Source organism: Gossypium hirsutum, chromosome A12, assembly GCF_007990345.1.
Source record: "Gossypium hirsutum isolate 1008001.06 chromosome A12, Gossypium_hirsutum_v2.1, whole genome shotgun sequence".
In the NCBI taxonomy this organism is placed as follows: domain Eukaryota; kingdom Viridiplantae; phylum Streptophyta; class Magnoliopsida; order Malvales; family Malvaceae; genus Gossypium; species Gossypium hirsutum.
In genome coordinates, this window is record NC_053435.1 from 8,900,734 (window position 1) to 8,926,218 (window position 25,485).

Here is a 25,485-nt window from a genome sequence, read left to right on the forward strand (position 1 = left end):
CATTTAAAACCTTGGAGGACTAAATTTATGAATTTAAAAACAAAAACCGAAAGTTATCTTAAGACACATGTAGGGTCAAATGTTGAAATTAATTATTCTGAAATTTCGAATTTTCAAATAAATATAAAATAGGAAGGGCCTAGGCTGTAATTAAATAAGGTAGAAGGCCTTACGAAAATAATAAGAAAACACGAAGGGACTTATCTTGCAAATTTCTCCATTAACTCCAACTACAAAAGCCAAAATTTCATTCCATTGTTCATTTTCACGGTTTATTTAGAAAAACTCTCATTTTCTTTTTAAATTTCCCTTTCTTCTCTATTTTGTCATGAGATTAAATCGGAAGAGAAGCTTTTTTTTAAAGAAAAAATCATTTTACATCTGTTTCACTTTATTTTAGTGGTAATTTTTATGTCGGAAAAATCATTTTTTTTATCGATTTCCAAGATCATATAGCTCAAATTTCACCAGAATATCAAAAAGAATTTTCAAATTTTATTTTATTTTTATAATTTTTTTAAAAAAATTATTTTTAAATCTAAGCTTGGAATAAAGTTGTTTCCTAGTGATTAGGGCTAATATGGTTGATCATTGAAAATTTTACCCATCACTTATCTCTGCTTTAAAAGGGTGAAGAAGAAATTTTTTATTAAAAGGAAATAAACGATTTTCGTCACACATCAAAATCACCATAAAAAGTTGAAACGTTAAAAATGAAGAAATTGAAATAATATTATTTAAGATGATTAATTTACTTATAAAGACCCATTTCTAAGTATATTTATAGAAATGAGTCAATTTTTGCATTATTTATTGAAAATGATTGATTTTGGCAAAACGCGTCCATGTAGGAGCGTTTTATGGAGCAATTTCCAGCAAATTGCGCCCTTGAGGGAGCGCTTTTGACATGTCAGCACAAAACGCGCTAACGTGGACGGGCTTTGCTGACATGACAAAACACTCCTTCAGAGTCGCATTTTGCTCCGTGTTTTTGTCCCCAACGGTTAATTTTTTTTTACAGTTGGGGGTCCAACGGTAAAAAAAAGTATAAAACCCCTTCCTATTATTTCACACAAAATTTCTTCAAAATTTAGCAAAAAACTCTCAAATTGCTCCCTAAATTTCTCAAAGTTCTCAAATTTCTCCTTAAATTTCTCAAAGCTCTTTTTAATTAATTATTTCCTTTAATTTCCTTTCTAAATTAGCATTATTTTTTTATAATTTCAAAAATATTTGATCGTGTTAACAATGGCCGGGGAATTAATTCGTCTCAATTATAAACATAACTCCGTCGAACAAATGAAAATGGTAAGTGTTAATTTTAATTTTTAAATATTATTTAATAATTTTTTCATTTATATAATTTTAATTAATTTGTATTTTAACATTTTTTATAACAGTCTGTATATCGGGTGTTACAATGTTATATTTGTACTATGTCTGGTCCTTCATCACCATTTATAAAAAATTACTTGAGGGAAGCAAGTTTTTGGCACGTGGCCACTATAGGTCGGGGGTACAAGTTAGACTCAAAACCCATCAGCATGTTAATAGAAAGGTGGAGACCAAAAACGCACACATTTCATCTTCCATGTGGAGAGTGTACCATCACTTTGGTGGACGTGCAGTTACAATTGGGATTGTTGATGGATGAGTCCGCACTCACCGGGTCCATTCAATTTGCTGATTGGGGAGCCGTATGCTACGATCTTTTAGGTACGATTTCGGATAATATTTATGAAGGTCGGATCGAGATGAGTTGGTTACGAGACACATTCCCGGAGCCGGGGAATGATTCGACTGAAGTAGAAAGAATACGATATGCTCGGGCATACATCTTTAAGATAATTAGAGGTTATTTGATGCCGGACTTGTCACGAAACCTCGTACATCTGAGGTGGCTGCTGAAACTCATTGATTTTAGAGCAGCTAGCGAATTTAGTTGGGGGTCTGTCGTGTTAGCAATATTGTACTAGAGACGTGCGGGGCGATGCCATAAAATAAAGCCAAATCGGAGGTTGTTTATCACTATTACAATAATGGGCTCGGTTTTGCTTTCAATTTTTTCGTCCTCGATTGAACCACCCATATACATTCCCACTCATAACGAGGTAAATATTTTATTTGATTTTAAAAGTATTACATAAATTAAAAAAAATTGTATGCCAAAAATTTATTTAATTAGGTAGAACTATTCGGTGAGTTATATCGGGATACCGACCGCTCTTGAAGATATACGGCTTCTATTAGACCAACAGTCGGAAGCGCAAGTAAGTATTAAATAATATAAATATACATAAAATAGTCGTTTCATATATAGTATTTAGTATTATGTATATAACTAATATTTTTATCACGTTCATATAGTTTCAATGGACACCATATGAGGATCCGGCAATTCAGGCAGTAATTTCGAATGAATTCTTTCAAAATTCAAACATTTGACATTTTAGGGGCCCATTAGTCAGTTATGCTACTGTTGAGATGCACCAGAAGAATAGAGTGTTCCGGCAATTTAGATTCTGACAACTGATTCCTAAGGCACTTGAGGTGCTCGATAAAGAGCACAAAGTTGACTTACGATAAATTGATACGAATTGGCCGGTATTTTTATCAGAATATATCAAAATTTGGGAAAATCGATCATTGTCTCAGAGTTAACGTGCGCGCTGGATTACATGCCATGGTTTAGGATCCATAACAAGCCATATTTGTTATCGAAAGAGCAAAGGCATCGACAAATCCGTGTTGAAAGGGAACAACAGTGCCCTTTAAATCCAAGGAGAAGAGATGACAGCACAGGCTTATCAACAGTTCCCACATAATCACCAGGCCCGACGCCTCAATCGATGACACCCACAGCATAACCCTTTCAGATTATGCTAGGTGCGTATCCTAGCCTTTATATGTATCCTAACCCTTATATGTTTCCTTTTCCCAGTCCTATGCCAGGTTGGAATACATAGCCCAATGCATCGTCACGAGGAGTTTATCTCGTTACTAATCCCAATCGCCTTATGGAATTCAAACACCTTCGTCACGGGTGATCCAAACACCTCAACATTCTTTATTCTATCAATGTGGGTCATCCTTTCGACATTCACAACCGGAACAACCACAACCCTCGCCAAAAGCTGAACCAATGAGGAATCCAGCACGTAATCATCGAACACCCCTATGTGGCATTGATTTCAACTGGCACATACATTAATTTTTTTAATATATTTGTAAAAACTATTTTTATATCAGGTCATTTAATAAAATAAAAGTTATTTTTAATATTTTAATAGTAAATTATTTTTATATTTCTAATAAAATAGAAGTTCTTTTGAATAAGGCGTAATAGAAATAATGCAACATAATTTCATTACAACAATTATCAACTATTTCGGTTTAGACATGATCGAATTGTATGACTTGGGTTCCTACACCATCCGTACAACTTCTGTTGGTTCGTTCTTTCCCAGATATCCATATTATTACATATTCTACTCGAGTAAGGTTGACTTTTTAGTTTGCGACGCAATTCTCTATCCGATAACAACTTAAACGGAGTAAGTGATACAAACAGCCACTTACATTCATCTGAGACCGGTGGGAATATATGTCTCCATACATTGTACATGTATTCTATTTTATACACTTCGTCGACATATCTAATAGGATCCAAACAGAGCTTCTGACAAGCTACAATTGCATAAGCGCATGGATAACGAAGTGCATCAAACGTATCACAATCGCAAGTCCTATTTATCAGATGTACATGATATTGCCCTCTAGTAATACATTGGTTTGGTCTATCAAACTCCATCACACGAAACCATAAGTTGTCGCGATCATGACACACTATGTGTATGGTATTGGCTCGTGCATTCGTCTTGTTAATTTCTTACAATACATTCCAGAACCATACATGACCTCCCTGCATTTGGCCTTTTATAACTCACTGCTCGTTTTAGAAATAGTGTCGCCAAAAGAAAATATGTCTCTCACACAATCGAGGTTATCGGCAAATGACATGTTCCTTTTAGAACATAATTTATTCATTCAGCCAAGTTTATGGTCATATAACCATATCATAAGTCGTCGACGTATGCTAGTGTCCATTGTTCGAAAGGTATGTTATAGAGGTAGTTTGCGCCTTAATCGTTAACTGAATACAAAATCCCCAACATATCATGAAAACGATCCTTATTGATCTCGTACCCTGCCAATATAAGTTGATAGCGAAAATTACATACCACTGTTTCATTCAGAATAAATTGAATATTACAAACGAAATTATATTAATAGAGATTAAATACCTATGTTGGTCACTTGTCGTCGTTCAATGGTAAACCAATATTGCCCACAGTAGTTGGACGCGACGTGGTTTAGACAATATCAATGGTGCGTACAATCCTATAGGTTTCCTCATCGCTCAATTGCGGCTAGTATTCCAATACCCCGACCTGATATAATGCAGATATCAGGTTGGGGGCATACATGCCTTTTTAACCTAGAAAGAAAGAAATCTCAGTCATTACCTGACTCCCATGGTGTTATTGCAAACGCAATTGGAAGGATTCTCCCACTGCTATCATGTGTCACAGCTAGCAGTAGCTGATAGGTATATCTATCATACATCAAGGTACTGTCAGTTAGTACCAATGGCTTGCAGTACACAAATGCATCCTGACATTGCTTAAATCTTCAGCACTGACGCTTGAACACTTGGCATCCACGGAGCAATCGGTCGTTGTAATACACAAGGACCGTTTCAAGGTCTATTATACAACTTGGGATGTACCTCTCTAGCACCTGACACCACTACCACACCTCATTATATGAAACGCCCCACCAATTATGCATCTTTTCCAACGCCTTTTACTTAACTATCCAAGCCTTGCGGTAACAGGGTGTGTACCTCAAATGGCTACGAATATTGGTAATTAAGACCGACACAAAAGTATTGAGATCTGCCTTCAAGATTGGTAGTATTAAGCTAGCTATCATACATGATTCTATCTTGAGATGAACTTGTGAAATACCTGTCAACGAAGTATGTTAAATAATGCAACATTAAGTAATAACATTATTATTCAATAACCCTAAACACCTAGTGATACTACACTAGAAACACAAGTATGTAGACCTTTGTACTTTTTTATCATCGTCCACAAGCCTGTCTTTTTCCTAAAAGAAGTCATGATTTTCCATAAATATGTATCGTTTTGCACTGCACACTTAGCCTCGAACTTCTTAGATTTGGATTTTAACCACGTTGTAGTTAACCCCGTGATTGATGATATGTTGTTTCAATGTACCAAGAAAACAATCCTTACTGGAAAACTCTTTACCAACTTCCAATTCACCCAAATCCAATGATGATTTTATACGATCACACTTTCTGTATGGTAGATCTGGAAACTCTAATGTATCATCTGCCAATATATCGATATTATGCATGTGGACTGGAGGTGAGTACGCCCTAAATCACAGACCTTCTTTTTCTTCTTCATCTGAACCCCCTTCAACATCTTTAGGTTCGGATGGAACAATATCTGGTTCAGAAAATAATACAACTTCTACACCATCAGGGCTAGGCTTTCGAGGTGGATCCATATCGAACTCATTATCCAACCTACCATCATTTGTAACGTACGAGGTCCACTCGTCGGTGGACGTTGTAGGGAGTACACAATCCCTTCTTGTGGATATTTCTTAACGTCCCCAATCATATGTGGATTGCCAACCACTAGAAGTTGATGTCATTCCCCAATACATATTTCCAGTATCGAACATCGACCCACTGATGTGCATGTCTCATCCACTAACTGAGTGTCATGTAGGAGTTGTGTATTCATACTACCACCAAACACAGGCGCTTCCGTATTCTGCCTCCCATTAACGGAGTGTCAGGTAGGGGCCGTGTCTTCTTTTCGAATAGCAGTAGATGTTGAAGTCGCAAATGTTTAATTTGGCGATGAAAATTGTACATATAACTCAAGATAGAGTGATTCGCTAGCGAGATAAGTTTGCACCATCGCCTCAAAGCTACGACCATCTTTGATATCAAATGAGTCATATGTCACAGGATCAATCAAAGCACAAAATTGATACTTAATAGAAGAAACCCTCATTAGCGTCGTTCCGAAGATTTTGTGCCTAATTCTTTTACGAAATTCTGTCAAATCTATAGTCTGTTTAAATACTATTCGCGTTGTGTTCTCAAATAAAAAAATAACGTCGTTCTCAATGTCACGGACCTCATCATCCTAGTAAATAACATCACTAATACGTTCACTCATATTCAAATTCTATTCTGCTTAGCCTCTCTAATTTTTCTTGCTGTAATTTATGTAACCTGATAATGAAATTTGACTCATTTATAGCCTAAAGCCAAACATGAACTATTGTAGAAAAAGAGCATCCACGTGAGAGCCTTTTTTCAGTAATTTTGCTGATAGTGCATCCTGCTTAAAGCATTATGGGCACTATTTGTTCAGAAACGTCTTCTCAAAATTATTTTTTTAGTAACTACTATAGAAAAAGAGCGTCTATGTGGGAGCTTTTTTCATCAATTTTGCTGACAGTGTATCCTACTTAAAGCGTTTTTTACACTATTTTTTCAGAAACGTCTTCTCAAAATTATTTTTTCAGGAACTACTGTAGAAAAAGAGCGTCCACGTGGGAGCTTTTTTCTTCAATTTTGTTGGCAGTGCATCCTGCTTGAAGCGTTTTTGACACTATCTGTTCAGAACTATTTTTTCAAAATTATTTTTTAGGAACTACTGTAGAAAACGAGCGTCCATGTGGGAGCTTTTTTCAATAATTTTACTGACAGTGCATCCTGCTTGAAGCGTTTTTGACACTATTTGTTTAGAACTGCCTTTTCAAAATTATTTTTTCAGGAACTACTGTAGAAAAAAACCAAGATCCTTATTGTTAATATAATTTTCCCTAAACCTTAAACCTAAACCCAATATTATTTTAAAAAAATTAAACCTAAATTTAATTAATTTTCTTAAAAACACTAAATCCAAATTTAATTAATTTATTTAAAACCCTTAAACCCTAATTTAATTAATTTATTTAACCCCCCGAACCCTAATTTAATTAATTTTTTAAAAAGAACACTAAATCCTAATTTATTTTTAAAAATTCCTAAAACCTAAAACCTTAAATTATTTTAACAAAACCGTAAACCATACAAACCTAATCTTAAAAATCTTAAACCAAAAAACCCTAGGGACTAAACATGCAAAAGGCCCTAACCTAGAAAAAACAAGGAGCAAAACGCACTCCTGAGGGAACGATTTTGCCACGTCAGCAAAGCGCATCCACGTCAGTGCGTTTTGTGTTGACGTGGCAAAATTGCCCCCCAGGGCTCGTTTTGCTAAAATTTCACTCTAAAACACTCCTATGTGGACGCGTTTTGCCAAAATCGGTCCTTTCCGGTAAATAATGCAGAAATTGACCCATTTCTGTAAATATACTTAAAAATTAGCCTTTATAGGTAAATTAGTCATTTAAGGCATTCATTTTTTTTGAATTTTTAAAAATTAATAAATTTATATTTCTAGTGATTTTAATTGTTATTAATAAATTTATATATCTAATGATTTTTATCTAGTGATTTTAATTGTTATTTATAAATTTATTAATAATAAACAATTTATACACCTCCTATTTCTAAAACTACAAATTTACATCTAGTTATGTTTTAGAATTTTATAAAACTACATATTTATTATTTTTATCTAGTGATTTTTTTAAATTTTATAAAACTATAAATTAATTATTTTTAATTGTTATTATTCAATATATATATATTGATTTTAAGTAATATGAAGCTATTCAAGTGTCATCTTGACAATTTATGTATCATTAAAATCACACTAGTCTTAGTATTAGGCTTTGCAATATATATAGTACGATTTATATTTTATCAATTCAATCGCCATATTTTATTCTTCATTTAAGGTATGAGTCTGTCTCTATTTAAGGTTTAAACTCAACTTATTTTTTAGTTTGTAATATTTTATATTATGTTATTTTTTATATATTATGTAATTTATAATAACTAAAAATTAAATTTATAGTAATAAATAATACTACTATAACATAAATATTAAAAAATATTAAGATAATTTTATATAAAATTATTAAATATTAAATTTAAATAATATAAATATATTTTTTTAAAAAATATGGATTAGCTTATCATGATTTGGGTTAACTATTTGTAAATATGTAAAATTTAGATAAAATTGTAAGCTCATATTTTTTACTAAACTGATTTTATATAAATATAAAATACATTAATATCGTACTTAGCTCCCGTGTTATTCAAGAACACCTCTAATAGGGATGAGTCCAAGAGTAATTGGGCTGACAACTCCACTCAATAGTCATCTGAAAACCCTAGAGAGAATGGAAAACCAACCCCTGTTTGCACTTAAATCACCCAAAAATTTTGTAATTTTTTTTCGTTACTTAAAGCTATAAAAAAAAACACTATCTCCTCCATCCGATCCGAAATAGTTCACTATGGCGGCGGAGGTGATGCTAATGAACGAGATAGAGGCGAAGGCTGCTAGCATGGGCATCGATTTGAATATCGATTTCAATTCCATTCAACTTCCTCGTGGTGAAGATTGTGGCATCGTCAGGTACTATACTCGATCTTCTTTCTAATTTATTTATTTTTTATTTAAAAAAATACAAATCTGATTTTCACTTTTGGATAGTGATGATGAGGATGTTTACCATGACGATCACTTGGAATTCGATTCCGGGTTTGGAAACGTTATTGTAGTGGATAATCTCCCGGTTGTTCCGCGTGAAAAGTTTGAGAAACTCGAGGGTGTCATTCGGAAAATCTATAGTCAGATTGGAGTCATTAAGGAGGATGGTCTTTGGATGCCTGTTGATCCTGAGACTAAGAAAACCCTAGGTTATTGTTTTATAGAGTACAATACACCACAGGTTCGACTTTTATGGCTTTTGGATTTTGGTAATTATGTTCTCTTACCTTTCAATTTTTTATTTGCTTTTCTTTGATTTCTTATGGATGTAGGAAGCTGAGCTTGCTAAGGAGAAGACCAATGGGTACAAGTTGGATAGAGCACATATTTTTGCTGTTAATATGTTCGATGATTTTGATAAGTACATGAGAGTTCCGGATGAATGGGCTCCTCCTGAGATTAAACCCTACACGCCTGGGGTAATATTTTCAATTCAATGTTTTGGTAGTAAATGTATTTGGTTTACGTTTCCTTGCAATGGCCATACAGACCCATATGTAGTAGGAACGTTGATTAGCTTTGTTCTAACATATACTGACTTGATTGAAACATTGATAATAAGCTGCTGATAATTTGTCTGATCTTGGAGTTTGTAGCTATGGGGTCTTACTAAATAAAAACATCTAGAATTTGTAAAAGATGGTTTGATTTAATTTGAGCCAGGATCAGTGCTGAATATTTGAAATTCTTCTATACTGGCATACTTGCTCTAAGATTTTAGGCAAAAGTTAACTATTGCAGTTTCTTCTTTTGTGGCATTATGTTGAATTTATTGCTATAAGAGTTGTGTCTGCAAGTACTATTTAACCATCTTATGTGCCAGTTAATCTCAAGTCTTTAAACTCCTAACACACAAAGCCTGTGTTCTCTCTGAGCTCCTGTTTATTACTTTGATGATGTTACAGGAAAATCTTCAAAAGTGGCTTACTGATGAAAAGGCACGAGATCAATTTGTAATTCGTGCTGGCACTGACACTGAAGTTCTGTGGAATGATGCAAGGCAGTCTAAAACCGAGCTCGTTTACAAACGCACTGTAAGTAGTTTACCCCTTGTATCAAATACTGGAGCTTGGTTATCTGTTTTTCATTTCCAACAGCCATTTTTTAATGGATATAATTGGTTATAAAATGTTTTTGCATACAGTACTGGACCGAAAGTTTTGTGCAGTGGTCTCCCCTGGGGACATACTTGGCAACAGTTCACAGGCAAGGAGCAGCAGTTTGGGGAGGTGCAAATACATTTAATCGTCTAATGCGTTATGCGCATCCTCAGGTCAGAATTAGGCCTTTTTTAACATTTTCTCCCAAGTTTTCTTTTCTCCTTTTCCTCATTTTAACCTCCAATGATATTGATAATACAGGTTAAGCTTATTGATTTTTCTCCTGGTGAAAAATTTTTAGTAACCTACAGCAGCCATGAACCAAGCAATCCTCGTGATGCAAATGTGAGGTTTTCAGACTCATCTCTTGTTACTTAAATCCTGTTCTCTTATTCCAATACAGATTCTGATATAACATTTCGCATTCAGAGGGTTGTGATAAACATTTTTGATGTGAGAACCGGAAAAGTGATGAGAGATTTTAAGGGAAGTGCTGATGAATTTACAATTGGAGGAGCTGGTGGTGTTGCTGGAGTTTCTTGGCCTGTTTTCAGGTGATTCTTGTCTTTTGTTTTAATTTTATCTTCAACCGTCTCCTCTCTTCTCATTTTTGGTGAGCATGCTTGTGTCTAAAGAATTAGAATTGTCATGTTCCAGATGGGGAGGCGGAAAAGAGGACAAGTATTTTGCCAAACTTGGAAAAAATATGATATCTGTTTATGAAACAGAGACCTTTAGCCTTATTGACAAAAAATCTTTGAAGGTTGAAAACGTTGTGGACTTCAGTTGGTCACCAACTGATCTCATTCTTGCACTTTTTGTTCCTGAACTTGGAGGTGGAAACCAGCCTGCTAGAGTAATTACTTATTCTTTTGAAAGGCTCCATTATTTTATGAGTATAGACTTGATGTCAACTAATATGCGACTTGCATGTATATCTCAGGTGAGTCTTGTTCAAATTCCCAGTAAAGTGGAATTGAGGCAAAAGAATCTTTTCAGCGTCAGCGACTGCAAAATGTACTGGCAAAGCAACGGTGAATATCTTGCTGTAAAAGCTGACCGATACACAAAAACAAAAAAAAGCACTTATACCGGTTTTGAGCTCTTTCGCATCAAGGAAAGAGACATACCAATTGAGGTTTTGGAGCTTGATAATAAAAATGATAAGATAATTGCTTTTGCTTGGGAGCCGAAGGGGCACAGGTTTGCTGTTATACATGGGGATAATCCAAGGCCTGATATTAGCTTTTACTCCATGAAATCATCGCACAATTTGGGCCGCGTTTCAAAGCTCACTACTCTGAAAGGCAAGCAGGCAAATGCGTTATTCTGGTCACCTGGTGGCCGTTTTATTGTACTTGCTGGATTGAAGGGGTTCAATGGTCAGTTGGAATTCTTTAATGTCGATGAGCTTGAAACAATGGCAACTGCTGAACATTTTATGGCCACAGATATTGAATGGGATCCCACTGGAAGGTAAAGCCAATAAAAATTGATGACATTTAAGTGAGCTGAGATGCCTTACTGTTTATCTTTTTTTTTTTTTTAAATAAAACATTTATTATGCTTAAAATTTTATTCTAACAATTGCTGGCTCTATTATTGTAAAGATATGTTGCAACCGCAGTAACATCTGTTCATGAAATGGAAAATGGTTTCAATATATGGTCCTTTCATGGTAAGCTACTCTACCGGATACTGAAGGATCATTTCTTCCAGGTAATTGAATTATTGTACATAATATAAAAGCATAAATGGTTGGTTGCAATTAGATGGTTTATTCTGGCATTGCGGAATCATGATTGTGGTTGTTTTGTGGAAAATGACAGTTCTTGTGGCGCCCAAGGCCCCCACCCTTCTTGAGCGCTGAGAAGGAGGAAGAGATATTAAAATACTTGAAGAAGTACAGTAAGAAGTATGATGCAGAGGACCAGGATGTTTCGATGCTATTGAGCGAACAGGATAGGGAGAAGAGAAGGATGTTGAAGGAAGAATGGGAGAAGTGGATAAGCGAATGGAGGCGGGCAAGTGAGGAAGAGAAGTTGGAGAGGCAGAAGTTGAGGGATGGAGAAGCAAGTGATGAGGAAGAGGAGTACGAGGCCAAAGAAGTTGAAGTTGAGGAAATCTTGGACTTCTCCGAAGAAGTCCTTTTTGAAGAGTGAGTTGATTGGGACAAGATTTTTCAGTATGTAGGAGTGGAGTAGATGATATTTCGGCTATTTTTATTTTAGAATTTTGATCATCGCGTTAACACTTTGTGTGTATTTATAAATGATTGTGTGAGGCAATGCAAAAATTAGTCCCTGCATATTTTTCCAACTTGTTTTGACTGTGATACCGGTGATTTAGGCATTTTAGTGAAAATTTTCAACTAATATAATAAATAAATTTTTAATAAGAACTAGAATCAGATTTTAAATGATTATATATTATTTAGTTTTTAATAAAATTTTAGTTAATTACTGCTATTTTGTTTCTGATAGTTTTTTCACTTTAATTTTTAATACAACATTTTTCAATTCTTAAATAAAAGGGTCAATCGGTTGACTACCGAATTAAAATTTAATTGACAGTTAAATTGTGAATTAAATTAATATAAAATTAAAAAGATAAAAAATTGAAGGGAGGGAAAATTAGAAGGATGGAATCTTTTTCATAGGTGTACTTGGATAGAAAAGACGGAAAAATAAAAAGAAAAATCAATGTTCTTTTCTTCTATTGCTTGGTAGAGTTAAAAAGTGAAAGAAAAGAAAATAAAGTAATTGAAAAACGTATAATTTGGACTAACAAACGCTTCTCTCCCAAAATTTTCTCCTCTCATTATTTCAATTTGAAAGAATTAATTTTTATGCATTAGGATTGAAAATGATCACCTCCTTCTATTTTCTTTCTTCTCACTATTCTTCCTAGCCGAACACACTCTAAATTTATTTTCTTCCTATTTTTCCATTTCCTCCTCTCATTCCACAACTTTTGCACTCAAACACGCAATCAATGGATAACATTACTAAAGAAAACGCAAGTTATTTGATTGTAACTAGTCTAGGAATCCTATACAAACCGAAAATATGCTATATTCGTTAGTTGAGAAATTGAATATATCAATCCCATCAGTATGTAAATCCATACATGTTCTATTATTTAATTTACTTTTCATACTTAATAATTGATTCATTTTATACCCTAATTGTTATCATTATTTTATATTAGCAATTACCATGTAAAACATTGAAAAACTTGAATTTGTGGTCCTCAACATATCAAGCAAGAATTATTTATCATGAGTGTTAAATATCGAAATTCACTTAGACGTTAAAAGTCTCGAGAATACAATTATGCATGGGATTGAGAGATTTAAATAGGATAATGCCTAATCTGTGATTTTCCCTTTTCATTATCTTCATGAAGGATTGAAAACAAAATATTTGACTATAAAAAGTCAACTTGAATTGTGGAATAGCCTAAAAGAAAGATATGACCATTAGAAAATGATAATTCTACCAAAAGCTCGTTATAATTGGATGAACTTAAAGTTGCAAGACTTATAAAACAGTAATTGAATATAATTTCACAATATTTAAGATAAATTCTCAATTAAAAATATGTGTAAAAAATAACCGATGATAACTTATTGGAGAAAACTTTCTCAACTTTTCACGCATCTAAGGTGCTCCTGCAACGACAATATCATGAAAAAAATTTAAAAATATTTTGAATTAATCTCATCCCTTTTGGTGGCTAAGAAAAATAAAGATGCATTAATGAAAAATCATGAAAGTCATCCTGCTGGTTCAACTTCATTCCCAGTAGTGAATGCAACCATACATAATAATAGAAATGAAAGAAATATGGTCACAGTTGTGGCCGTTGTCATGGATATGGTCATGGACGCTATAATTACTATTATCATGATGGTACTAATTATTATAACCACCAAAAGAAAAATAAAAGAGAAAAGATGAAAAGGATGATGGTCCAAGCAATCTTTCCAAAAACATTGAAAATTTGTGCCATTGATGCAGTATGAGTGTGCATTAATGGTCACATACCTGTTGTACACCTGAACATCTTAATATGGGTGCTTTTCACTTATCTTGGCTATTGGAGCTAGATTGACTCAAAAATTTGAGACATTAATGTGATTGTTTGGATAGATAACACATTGAATAAGTACTAAGTTGAATTTATTCTAAATTCGTTTATGGCTTAATTCACTTATGACGTGGTGTAATTTACCTAAGTTTTGAGTAAGTGTATAATCATTCATGTATGACTCATATTCTTTTATATATTAAAAACCTCTGCTCTTAAGATAGTTGGCAAAAAATTATTATGTTGGGTACATGACTTAAACATGTCATGGCTTCACTCACAATAGTGGAATCATAGCTTGATAAAAAAAAGTAATCGGTACCTCTCATCGGCATTGTATATGAAACATTGTCATGAATTATTTGTTTGAGACAAATGATTTAGTCATTATTGATATAGATAATGATAATGTTTATTGTAGAAGATACAATAGTGATAATGAGATAAAATGGATCAGATTAAGTGAATGGATTTAACATAAATGGATCATGAATATCTTTTAAGGGTAACACATGTATGATAATGTCATTAGACAAAAACTTGATTTAAGTAGTCTTACTAATGGTATATAATGAGGAGTTCAATCATGGTATTTTTAATGGATTGACTCCATGACCCAAAAAAAAAAATTGTAATTAGTAGATGAATAGTCAGAACTTAATTACAATTTATTCTACCCTTAATTATATATGTTCAATTGGTCCATTAGCTAGCTCACTATAACATTAGATGAATTGCTTAAATAAGAACATTTGAGTGAATGAAAATTAGATTGCATGAATTACCAAAAAGGTAAGAGGTGACTTGGGATTAATTTAATTTCTTTGAATAATTATTTAAATGAATAAATTAAATAATTGAATTCAAATTGAAAATTAAATTAGTAGTAATAATTAGTTTAAATTCATTCGAATAATTAAATGGAATTATAATTGAGTTGAGTAATTAATTTTTATTTGGATAATAAAGTATTTAAGCTTAGTTTTAATTTAAATCAAGAGTGATAAGCTTGAAAAATTGGACCAAACTTGGACTAGTCCAATTGTCCCAAATGGACTAGGGTGCTACAATATAAGAGCTATACAATATGTCTCTTTGGGAAGTCCACTCGATTTATTTAATCAAGAACCTAGAATGAGAATTAAACTCATATGTATTTTCCTATGTTAAAGTCAAACTACATTGAGAGGAGATAAATTGGTATTTTAAAATTTTAGAAAATAAAGGCACAAATTAAAGATATGAGAATTTCAAAGAGATTCAAATTTAATTACTTACCTCCACGGATTTTGCTTACTCCATTAATTTGTACCTTTCAAAGATAATGTATAACTTTTACAAAACCCTAACTTTAAAATAAGTAAAATAGAACTACTTGCTCTAAAGTTTTTGGTTAAGTAATGAGAAACTAAAAAGAGAATGAATAAGTAAATTTATAATGAATAGCAAATAAACACGTGAAAGAAATAATTATATATCCCATAAGTATTTATAAGAGAAAAATGAGAAAGATTTGGATTTTTGCATTTTTAACTTTATAACCTTTTTTTCTTGTCTTCATTTAAGCATTTGTAGATCATTTTTATATAACCTCACTGATTATATTAGAATTTAATTTAATTTATAATTATGTTTTTTTTAAAAAAAATTAGATTTTTTTTATTTGTAATTAAAATTTGTTTCAAAATAAATGAAATTTATTTGTTTAGTGTATTCTCCATCGAACTTGGAGGGTAAGTGGGATATTTTCAAACCCAAACCCCTGATGTTTTGAATGTTTTTCCCTAATTATTTTTGTAGTAGTTAGAAATTAATTGAATAGTATTAAATTATGATGTACATTCGATGTGGGAAAAATCATTAACAAATATATTAATAAAAAGTGATGTAAAAAATAAAGGAGGTTTTGATTGAATTAGTAAAAGTAAGATATTAAAAATTATGATGTTTTAGATTTAAATCATATTAAGTATAATATTTTTTAAATTTACATGAAATATAAAATAATAAAAATATCATGATAATAATGTTTGTTATTTTATAATATATATTTTTAATAATTTTTTAACTAAATTAAAATTCAATAAATAAATTATATTAATTCAACCGGTAAAATTTATTCAATCCATCCTTTAAATAATGATATAAATAAAATTAATTTAAACATCATATAATATTTTTATGATAATTAAAAATAAATTAAATATTTAAATTAATTTTTTCGATTTAAAAAAATATTTAGATTTTATAGAACATTGCTAATTACATGTCTATCCATCTATTATAACTTAATGATGAAAAAACACAAATGGTTGATAATAATAGGAGAGAGAGAGAGAATGAGTAGATAAAAATTAAAAAGAAATAAAGACTGTGGCAGGGCTAAGTGTAGGGTTGGAGAAACTGCAATTTCAGTGGACGAAGACTATAAGCTACGTAAGCCTAATGTTCCACCAGGACACAGGCTATAGCATACATAGTGTCATTAGGCACAAGTTACGTTGCATTGCATTCTAATCACTGCTCTTTCATCACTTTCCTTTCATCTCTCTATCCCCCACACCTCCATTTCTTTATTATTCCTTCCTCCATTTACTAAATTGATGATTGGAGTATGTATGAAGGAGCTTTCCCTTTTAGTCTACTCCTATAAATATATGAATAGGTAAATGTCGTTTTCCATTATGTTGCCAATTCCGACTGCAGTCTAGCATTATAAATGAATTAGGTGAGAGAGATGAGGCAGCGGCTACCTATGCCGTTTTTGCCAATAGCTACTAACGCTGGACACACTGACTCATTAAGGAGAGGAGAGAGAAACGAATGAAGCATTTGAAGATTCACGCAAACCCCACACTTTGTATTGCGTTACCATTGGTCACTTCACTTCACTTGTGTGAATGGAAATTGCACAGTGAAGTAGGTATAAATATAATACCAACATCACAAGACAAGTGAAGTTCCAACCAAATTTCCCATGTCTATATTTAAACAACTACTATACAACGACAGTGTTGAAAAAGAGCTTCATTGTTTAAACTAAAACACAGTCAAACAAACGTATATCATCTTAGTTGCTACTTAGTTATTTATACCTAGTTTGGATGGATGTTTGCATCACCAATGAGGATAACAACACCCCACAATAACCACAAACTTAGTAAGCTACTCTACCTCACCAGCTCCCTTAAAAATCAAGCAAACAAACAAAGGGTCGGCAAAGTAGGGCTAGGTGGCCCTGAGGATCAGGAATGGGACAAAGTGATTAAAGCCACGTCGCAGGCACGAGGAAATCGACACGTGGGAGAAGGTTATTGGGTTTGGTGGCATTTTGTTGGGGACAAAGGAGGAGACAAAGAAAGGCAACCGTGGGAGATCACATGGACAGCCCCCATGTCATGTGTTGTCAAACCGCTCACTCCTTTCCCCAATTATTATACACAAACTCTACTGAATTTTCATAAATAATGGTAACTTATGTGTTTATCAACTCATTTATATATCAAAATAATTTGACTATTGGTTAAGTGGAGAAGTAAAAAGGATGAAATTGAAGAGTGGTAAAGTAGAAAGAAAATTAATTTTGGGTAGACCTGGTAGAAAGAAAAAATAAATGATCAATTTTCAACTTAATACATAAAAATTAATTTTTTTAAATTACAAGTTAAGAGGAGAGAAAATGAGGTAGGGGTGTTGATAGTTCAAAACTATATTTTTTTTTAAAGTTTTTTTTCTCTTTTTTAACACTACCAAAAAATGGAGGAAATGAAATGAAATTTTTGTTTTCTTCGATAAATTACAAGAAGAGGGTAAAAAACTTACCAACAACGTAATTAGTGTGACTCAAACTTAATAAACACTTTAACCATTAGGCCAATACATGATGCATTTCTCTAATTTTCTCTCCTCTTACCATTTCAATTTTTTATCTCATCTATTCTTCCTATCAAGATTTTCTTTCTACTTTTATACTCTCTTCTTTTGAACTTTCAATTTTCTACTCAACCAAGAATTATAAACTTAATAAACTAATGATTGAGTTTAGTTGATTTTCCACAATTATATGTTTTAGCATAAAGAGACATTGATGAGGTAAAGTATGGGAAATTCTGAACCCATCCCTGTTATTACTTGAAACTCAATAAAGGTAATATTTTGTTTTAGTGAGAAGACATCAATCATTTTCATCAACTTTAAATTATTTATTGCATTCCCACATTATCTATTAAATCCTACTCATAACCCTTTTTTTGTTTGCGTTTGGCCAACATTTCGTTCTATGCCCCAAAATAATAATTACACATTTGTATAAAATATATCATAAATTTAAGAAAAAATACAAAAACTTATCACATATAGATAAGCAAATTTCTAATATTTCTATACTATTTAGATAAAAAAAAATCAATCCATAAATCATACTAGTAATTTATTGATTTCTTTTCCACTTGGTTTTTGAATATCTTCCATTAATTAGCTATGCATATATCTTCCATACAAAGTCAACCTAAACCAGCTGAGCTAGGGAGCTTGCAGGATCAACCTTTAAATGGAAAATTTTTATACCTTTAATAATTTATAAAATTTTAAATTAATAATAAAATTATATTTTAACTTTTAAAAATAATTAAATTTTTTTTTTTTTAAATGATAAAAATAATATAAAATAATAAAATTATGTTTTTACTATTATACAAATATACAATCTAGCTAATTCCCAACCTAAAAATTTCTTACTTCAAATAACACCATAAAAAAAAAAAAAGACTGCTCGAATATACATATCTGTCTCTCCACTGGCCAGTCATAAAATCTGGCATAACCGACAGAACACGTGGCGTCTCAGAAGTAATCAAACGCGTTGGATTGTTCCTCGATCTTAGGATGGTGAAAGGACGTCGTGGTGGGTGACCGCCTCAAACCCGGAATCTCCGGCGGCGTAAGCGACCTGATGAGGGCGAAATTGAGTCCCTTAAAGAAAGGGTGGATTTTGACGTCGGCAGCGCCGCGTTTGGATCCCAACCGAGTGTTGGGGTCCTTGTTTAACAACCCGGAGATGAGGTCTCGAGCGTGGTGCTCGAGAAGAGAAGCAGGCGAGTGGGTTGGGAAAGTGAGTGGCCTTTTCACGATGTTGCGCAGCGTAACCTCGTTCGATGGAGCCGCAAAAGGTGTACCTCCGTATATCATCTCGTAAATGAAGATACCTAGAGACCACCAGTCCACGGCGTTACCGTGGGACCCACCGGCTGCCACCTCGGGAGATATGTACTCGTGGGTCCCTACGAAGGAGCGTGACCGGGCGGTGACGGGCTCCGCCACGAAGAACAGATTGTTGGGTGCGAGCGTCTGTATCTTCTTTGACCGGAAGAAGCGGTGGAATAGGCAGGAGAGAGGGGTTGTAGGTGGACGAGAAGAGCGGTGGTTTTGGGGAGGCGTGGGATCCGGGGACGATGACGGTGATTCAACGGCTGCGATGGCATCTGAGCAAAGTGAAAGGTCGAAATCCGATAGCATGATGTGACCGTCTGATCTTACTAAAACATTTTCCGGTTTTAGGTCTCTGTAAATAATACCCAGCATGTGTAGGTACTCTAGAGCTACCAGAACCTCAGCTGCATAAAACCTGGAATAAGCAACTAATCATCAGTTTATTTAGTTCATTTTTAATGTCAGAATTGATGGAACCTGGAAACAGAGTAGTTTAGTGAAATGTCTTATAGTCTGCAAATTCTCAGCAACAGAATAACAGAATTAATGGAAAGCATTCATCTCAAGAGTTTGCTTGCATGGCAAGGAATTTTATCGAGACAATAAATGGAAAGACACTATCGAATAAGGGAAATTCAGGCTAAAGTCAGATGTATGTAATTGCGTGAACAATCTCAGCTGTCGAGCAAGAACAAGGAAAAATAAATAAAATGCTTCCTAACATCCCCGAATTCTCGTACACTGATGAAAAATCAAATGAAAACCGAGTAAAATAGAACAAAACTCAAATAATGAAACTTTATTTTCTAATGATATTTTGGGGAGAAAATTGTAAATCTTAGTGCTTTATAAAAGAATATTTATTTATTTGTAATATTTATAGCAACCAAGAAATATTGGAAAAAAAAGAGAGACAAGGTTGCTTATTGAAAGAGACTTTGCAGAGTTGAGGCAGACAAGGATAAGAACAAGACAGGCTAAGTGTTTGAAAAACAGCAGAAGAAAACAAAAGACAGATTAAAGCATGCAAGAAGGATAAGCGTAAAATCATTGTAATGAATATGAAGGTAGTGAGCTAAGAAAACAAAAAATGAAGTACCTTGCGGAGCTCAAAGAGAAGCGTTTTTGAGGTTGTTTATGTCTAAGAGAATGCAAGTCACCGCCGGAACAGTACTCCATAACTATGCAAGAGAAATGAGAAGCTTCGAACTCGGCGTACAAAGTAGGCAAAAATGGATGATCCAGCATCTTCAAGATCTTCTTCTCCATTTCAGCACGTTGCACTTTATTCTTCATGGGCATGGCCAACGCTTCTTTATCCACCACCTTCATCGCATAACAGCATTTTTCATCTGCGTCGGCAAGCTGGCAGAGGTAGACGGTTCCGATGTCGCCGGAACCGATGCGCCGGATGAGCTGGAAATCACGGGACGTGAGGCCGGTTTTACGGGCGAAGGTGGCGGAACGGATAGCGGAGTAAGCCAAGTCGGAAGATCGGTGGGGTTTGAGAGAAAGGTTTTCCGGGGAAGACCGGAGCTCAAAGGAGAGACGGCTGGAGCTGCTACGGCTTTCACTTGTCATTGAACACTCACTCGATGAACTTAACTCACTTTCTGACTTCCGTTCGCACTCCAACATTTTATGTTCTCTCTACTTGTAAGACAGGGAAAATCAACATAAAACTCTTTGATGATCTAAGAAGAAGAAGATGATGATGATGATGATGAAGTCAAAAAAGAAAAAAGTGGGAATCACTTCAGATGACCGAAATTAAAGACGGTGGATAAAAGCAATCAACTTTGAACATTTTGGGTTTTAAGAAGATGATTTGATGATGACTGGAAATCTGGAATCAGATACCCGTAAAGGAGATGAAGGAGAGTCAAATAGTGAAGTAGAAAGAGAGCAGTAAGTTTGAAGGGAAAAAAGGGAGTCAAAAACTATGGGCAAGCAGAAAAGAGAAGAAATGAATGATTAGCAGAGAGGGGGCATTGAATGGGATTCAGTGAAATGCTTTGAATGCATATTTTGAAGCACATCAGAGGGGCTTTTATGATGAAGGACGGGGACCTCATATTTAGGGTTTCTAAGCAAACCCCAAAAAACCACCAAGTACGTAAGCAGAGCCAAATTTCTGAGACGCATAATAAATAAAAGCAAAATGAAAACAGCCTTTTGTTTGGTTTCTTGTTTGATGAGTGAGGCCCGAGGGGGCGGTGGGGGATATTTAATGTTTATTACGCTGCTGCTGGTGAGGTGATTAGGGTGGCATGCAGTAAATCGCGGTTAATGGCTTGACCTTTTAACTTTTACCCATGGGTGTTGGTGTTTGCCTATACTATTATTATGACTTTTGGCTTGCGATGACGTTGGGTTATCCGCCACGTGCGCCTGCTTCATATCACTTAACACTATAATATTGTGTTATTAATTAATTATTTCTTTCTAATTTCCATTTTTCAAGGTAAAATAAGCCTTAAGCTCTACTTTAAACACACTACTGCGTTGATTATTTCCCTCTTTGCGAGGTAAACTAATTAAAAGATTACAAATTACTTAGGATTAACAATGTATAAGAGTATGAGATTTCATTTCCTCTCTTAATTATCAAAAAAAATTAAAAAAAATGAGCGCTTGGTAGTTTATTAACAGGTAAAAATATTATGAATGTTTTTATATTAAAAATAAAATTACATTTTATTTTTTTTACTAAAAAATAGATAAATCAATCTATGTACATCAAATTAAAGAATAAATTGGTCATTCTGTTAAAAGTTTCATCCATATATATTGTTAAAAACTGTCGTAGTTGACAGAATAATTCGGCAGTGACATGTGATATGTTGTCTGTACTTCATATTGACATACATAAGCCAAACTTTAACAACAGAAATGGATGAATATTTGAATAGAAAGATCAGTTTGCTCTTTGATCTAATGTATAAAGATTAATTTGTCCAATTTTTGAATAGAAAGAATAAAATACAATTTAACTCTTAATACAAAGACCTTCGTAATACTATTACCCGTAAATCATAACACTTAAAAAGTATTAGTATATGAGAAGATGAAACTTAGAAATGCAGTTGTAAATCTAACCTAACCTAATCTAATAATCTATATGCATATGAATTATGATAGTTGGTCCCAAGTTGTTTTGTTAACTTATTTAGAACCAGAAGAATTTAGCAGACAAAAACCCCAATCATAGAACTGCATTGCTGACAACAACTTATGTGTTTTTTTTTTTTTAACTTTAACTACAATCTTTTTTTAATTATTTTTTTAATCTTTTATATATTTATATGCATGTTCCTCATCATGCAATGTTTTTACTCTGGATCATGGTATATAAAATACTATCTTGAAAAAGAAAAAATATATAATTAATCTGAAAGTAAAGGCAAAGCTTGCTGTCCACAACTGGCTTCTGCTAATATCTCTAAGGAAATAAAAAAAAAATAATTTTGGTTTTAAATTAAAAGAGGAAAGCAATATATAACAGTAAAAGAAGCATGAGACTGCAAATATTTATATACTAGTGTTATTAAAATCCACATGGCCAAATAAAAGAGAGCATGCATGACATGTCCACCAGTTTTGGGAGCAATCTCCTGGGCCCTGAGGTTGGCAACAGTTAGGGCCCTAACACTTAAAAGAGAGACGAGGTCCAAACACTTCCCTAATAAATGCCTTACATTTGATCACCAACTTGAATTTAACTTAATGTAATATTATATTTAATATGGGGAGGGATTTGAGATTGAAAAACCTACAAAATTTGCTACTAAAATAGATTAAGAGACACAACTTCATATAATAATTTGATGATTAAAGACGTTCATTACTCTAAATATAATCTAAGTTGGAATCGCGTTTATGGTTTAAAATTTACTTTTATTATTGTAATTAATAAAAAGAATAGATTAAGAGGCAAAAGTAGGATGAAATTGGTAAAGCGGCAATCACGTCATGTTGACAATAATAAACAGAAAGAATGCAATAATTTATATAGTATTGAGGAAGTGTGGGGTATAGAGGATGATCTATAATTAAGGTTTGATTTGATAGTGAAGGTCCCCCAAAGGCTCTTGAAAATCGAGAAATCAACCCACCTGAGATCCCATCCAAATCTAAATCTATCTATAGGGTAAAAAATCTCTACTTAATTTTTCCTAAAATTAATAATGAGGTTGTCAACCTACAAATTAATAAAATACATAACTTGTCCACAATAATTGAACAACACTACCTAATAATGATAATCTTAAATCTCAAAGTTATAACTGAGATTTGGCATGAAATTATGTTGTGTCCACTTGACTGCATTAGAGATTCTATTATTGGTATTAGTTTTATGGGGTGGGGGATCTATATTCAAATTACAACTATGTTTGTCCCCTATCTTTTTTCCCTTCTTACTCCACCAATATGCTATAAAATCTTAAAAAGGGAATCCTTTTTCTAGGGAATAAGACAACCCACAACCTCACATTTTAATATTATATATGCTAAATTCTCTAATTAATCATTTAATTTTTAAGGCGTTTTTATTTTGCAACTTTTAAAACACTTTCATTTTAGCCACTCAATCATTAAATCTCTAATGACAGATAACTGTACACGCCAAATCATGTTCACATTTCACTTTAATCGCTCAAAAAACATCCCTCTTTTTAAAGATTGATTGGAGTAAAAAAAACATTAACAATTAAAATGAAAAAGTGATAGAAACTAAAATAATGATTTAAAAATTGTCAAATTGTACTTATTTTCACCCTTACCGAAAATTCTAAATTCTTTTTTTTTAATATTGAAATTTTAAATTTCAAAACATCATAATCAAATTAAATAGGTTACTGAATTTTTTTTATCCATTGATAGTGTCAACTGATTTTTACAATAATATTGAAATTAATTAATTTAGTCTCCTTTAAAATGTTAAATTTTTATTTTATGTTTCCAAATTAAAATCAAATAAATAAATCATCTTTAATAATTGTACATGAAACCCATTTTTTTTATATGATCTCAAGTCTTTCATACTAAGCTAAAAGCAAAGAAAAATCTTTACAGTTAATTAAATTAATTAATTTTATCTTCCATGCCAAATAAAACTCAAAGATTTTTCATCACTTTTTTACCCAAACGAAGAACAATCAATTAATTTAATTAATTACAATTATTTTTCTTTTTTTTTTAGTTTATTATGAAAGATTCGAGATTATAGAATCAAAATAAATTTAAATTTCGCAAACAATTATTAAATATGAGTTACCGAGTTAATTTCATTAAGAATAACATGGAAACATAAACTAAAATTTTAAATTTTAGAAGGAGATTAATTTAATTAATTTTAATATTACAATAACAAAACAATTAATATTATCAATGGATAAGACAATTTCAACAATTTATTTAATTGATTTTTTTGTTTTGAAATTTAAATTTTTAAAATTGAAAAAAAAAATAGAATTTTCAACAATGTGATAAACAAGTACAATTTGACAATTTTTTAATGCATTATTTTAGTTTCTACCACTTTTTTATTTTATTCATTTTCTTGTTACCCTAATTAATATTTTAAAAAGGGATTTTTTGGGTGAGCAAAATAAAAGCAACCCAAAAGTTAGGTGACCAAAATGAAATTGTGAATATGATGTTGCGTTTAATCATCGTTAGAGATTTACCGGTGGGATGACTAAAATGAAAGCCCTCTAAAAGTTGAGTGACGAAATTGTAAGAATTTCATTTTGGGTGACTAAAATAAAAGTTTTCTAAAAATTGAGTGACCAATCAAGTAGTTTACCCTATTATATATTTTAATTGATGCCCTCTTTCTTCCTTAATTAAACTTATCATACTTGGTGTTGCCTGATTTGCTGGTCTTGTATTTCCATGACACTATCATTATCATGCTTGATTTGGATATATTTTAATCTGCCTTTTTTTACTCCAACAAAATAATTATTTAGTATATAACTTTTTAAGTTAAATTTACTTGTAAATATTTTTTTAAAAAACAATAACATAGAATACATAATTTTTAATTTTAATATGTTTCAAACACTGGTTCAAGGCTGTCGAGATTGATAGGTAGGTCAAACTTTGGACAAATACAATTCCTATATCTAAACATGATCCGGTTGGTATGATTCATAGGCAAACTTTACTATATTTATAATTTTTTTTAAAGAAATATAGATAAGATAAATCGATCCCATTACAAACGAGCTGATTATTTATTCAAATATGTTCAATGATTTCTGTCATAATCTCCTTAAATATTTTAAGAC

General features: G+C 32.6%; 2 protein-coding genes across 2 annotated transcripts; one reads left to right on the forward strand and one right to left on the reverse strand.

The window, feature by feature from the left end:
• The first annotated feature begins 8,311 nt into the window (after positions 1 to 8,311).
• LOC107928605 (eukaryotic translation initiation factor 3 subunit B) lies at positions 8,312 to 12,208 on the forward strand. Its single transcript, XM_016859864.2, has 11 exons — positions 8,312 to 8,654; positions 8,733 to 8,970; positions 9,062 to 9,208; positions 9,695 to 9,823; positions 9,934 to 10,062; positions 10,151 to 10,234; positions 10,319 to 10,443; positions 10,547 to 10,745; positions 10,833 to 11,365; positions 11,500 to 11,608; positions 11,719 to 12,208. Exons 1-11 carry the CDS (start codon positions 8,533 to 8,535, stop codon positions 12,049 to 12,051), a joined length of 2,148 nt encoding a protein of 715 aa, XP_016715353.2. The 5' UTR covers positions 8,312 to 8,532; the 3' UTR covers positions 12,052 to 12,208.
• A 6,435-nt stretch (positions 12,209 to 18,643) lies between these two features.
• Positions 18,644 to 21,635, reverse strand: LOC107945215 (protein kinase PINOID). Its single transcript, XM_016879106.2, has 2 exons — positions 20,289 to 21,635; positions 18,644 to 19,604 (listed from the first exon to the last, which is right to left on the reverse strand). Exons 1-2 carry the CDS (start codon positions 20,825 to 20,827, stop codon positions 18,824 to 18,826), a joined length of 1,320 nt encoding a protein of 439 aa, XP_016734595.2. The 5' UTR covers positions 20,828 to 21,635; the 3' UTR covers positions 18,644 to 18,823.
• Positions 21,636 to 25,485: the final 3,850 nt, after the last annotated feature.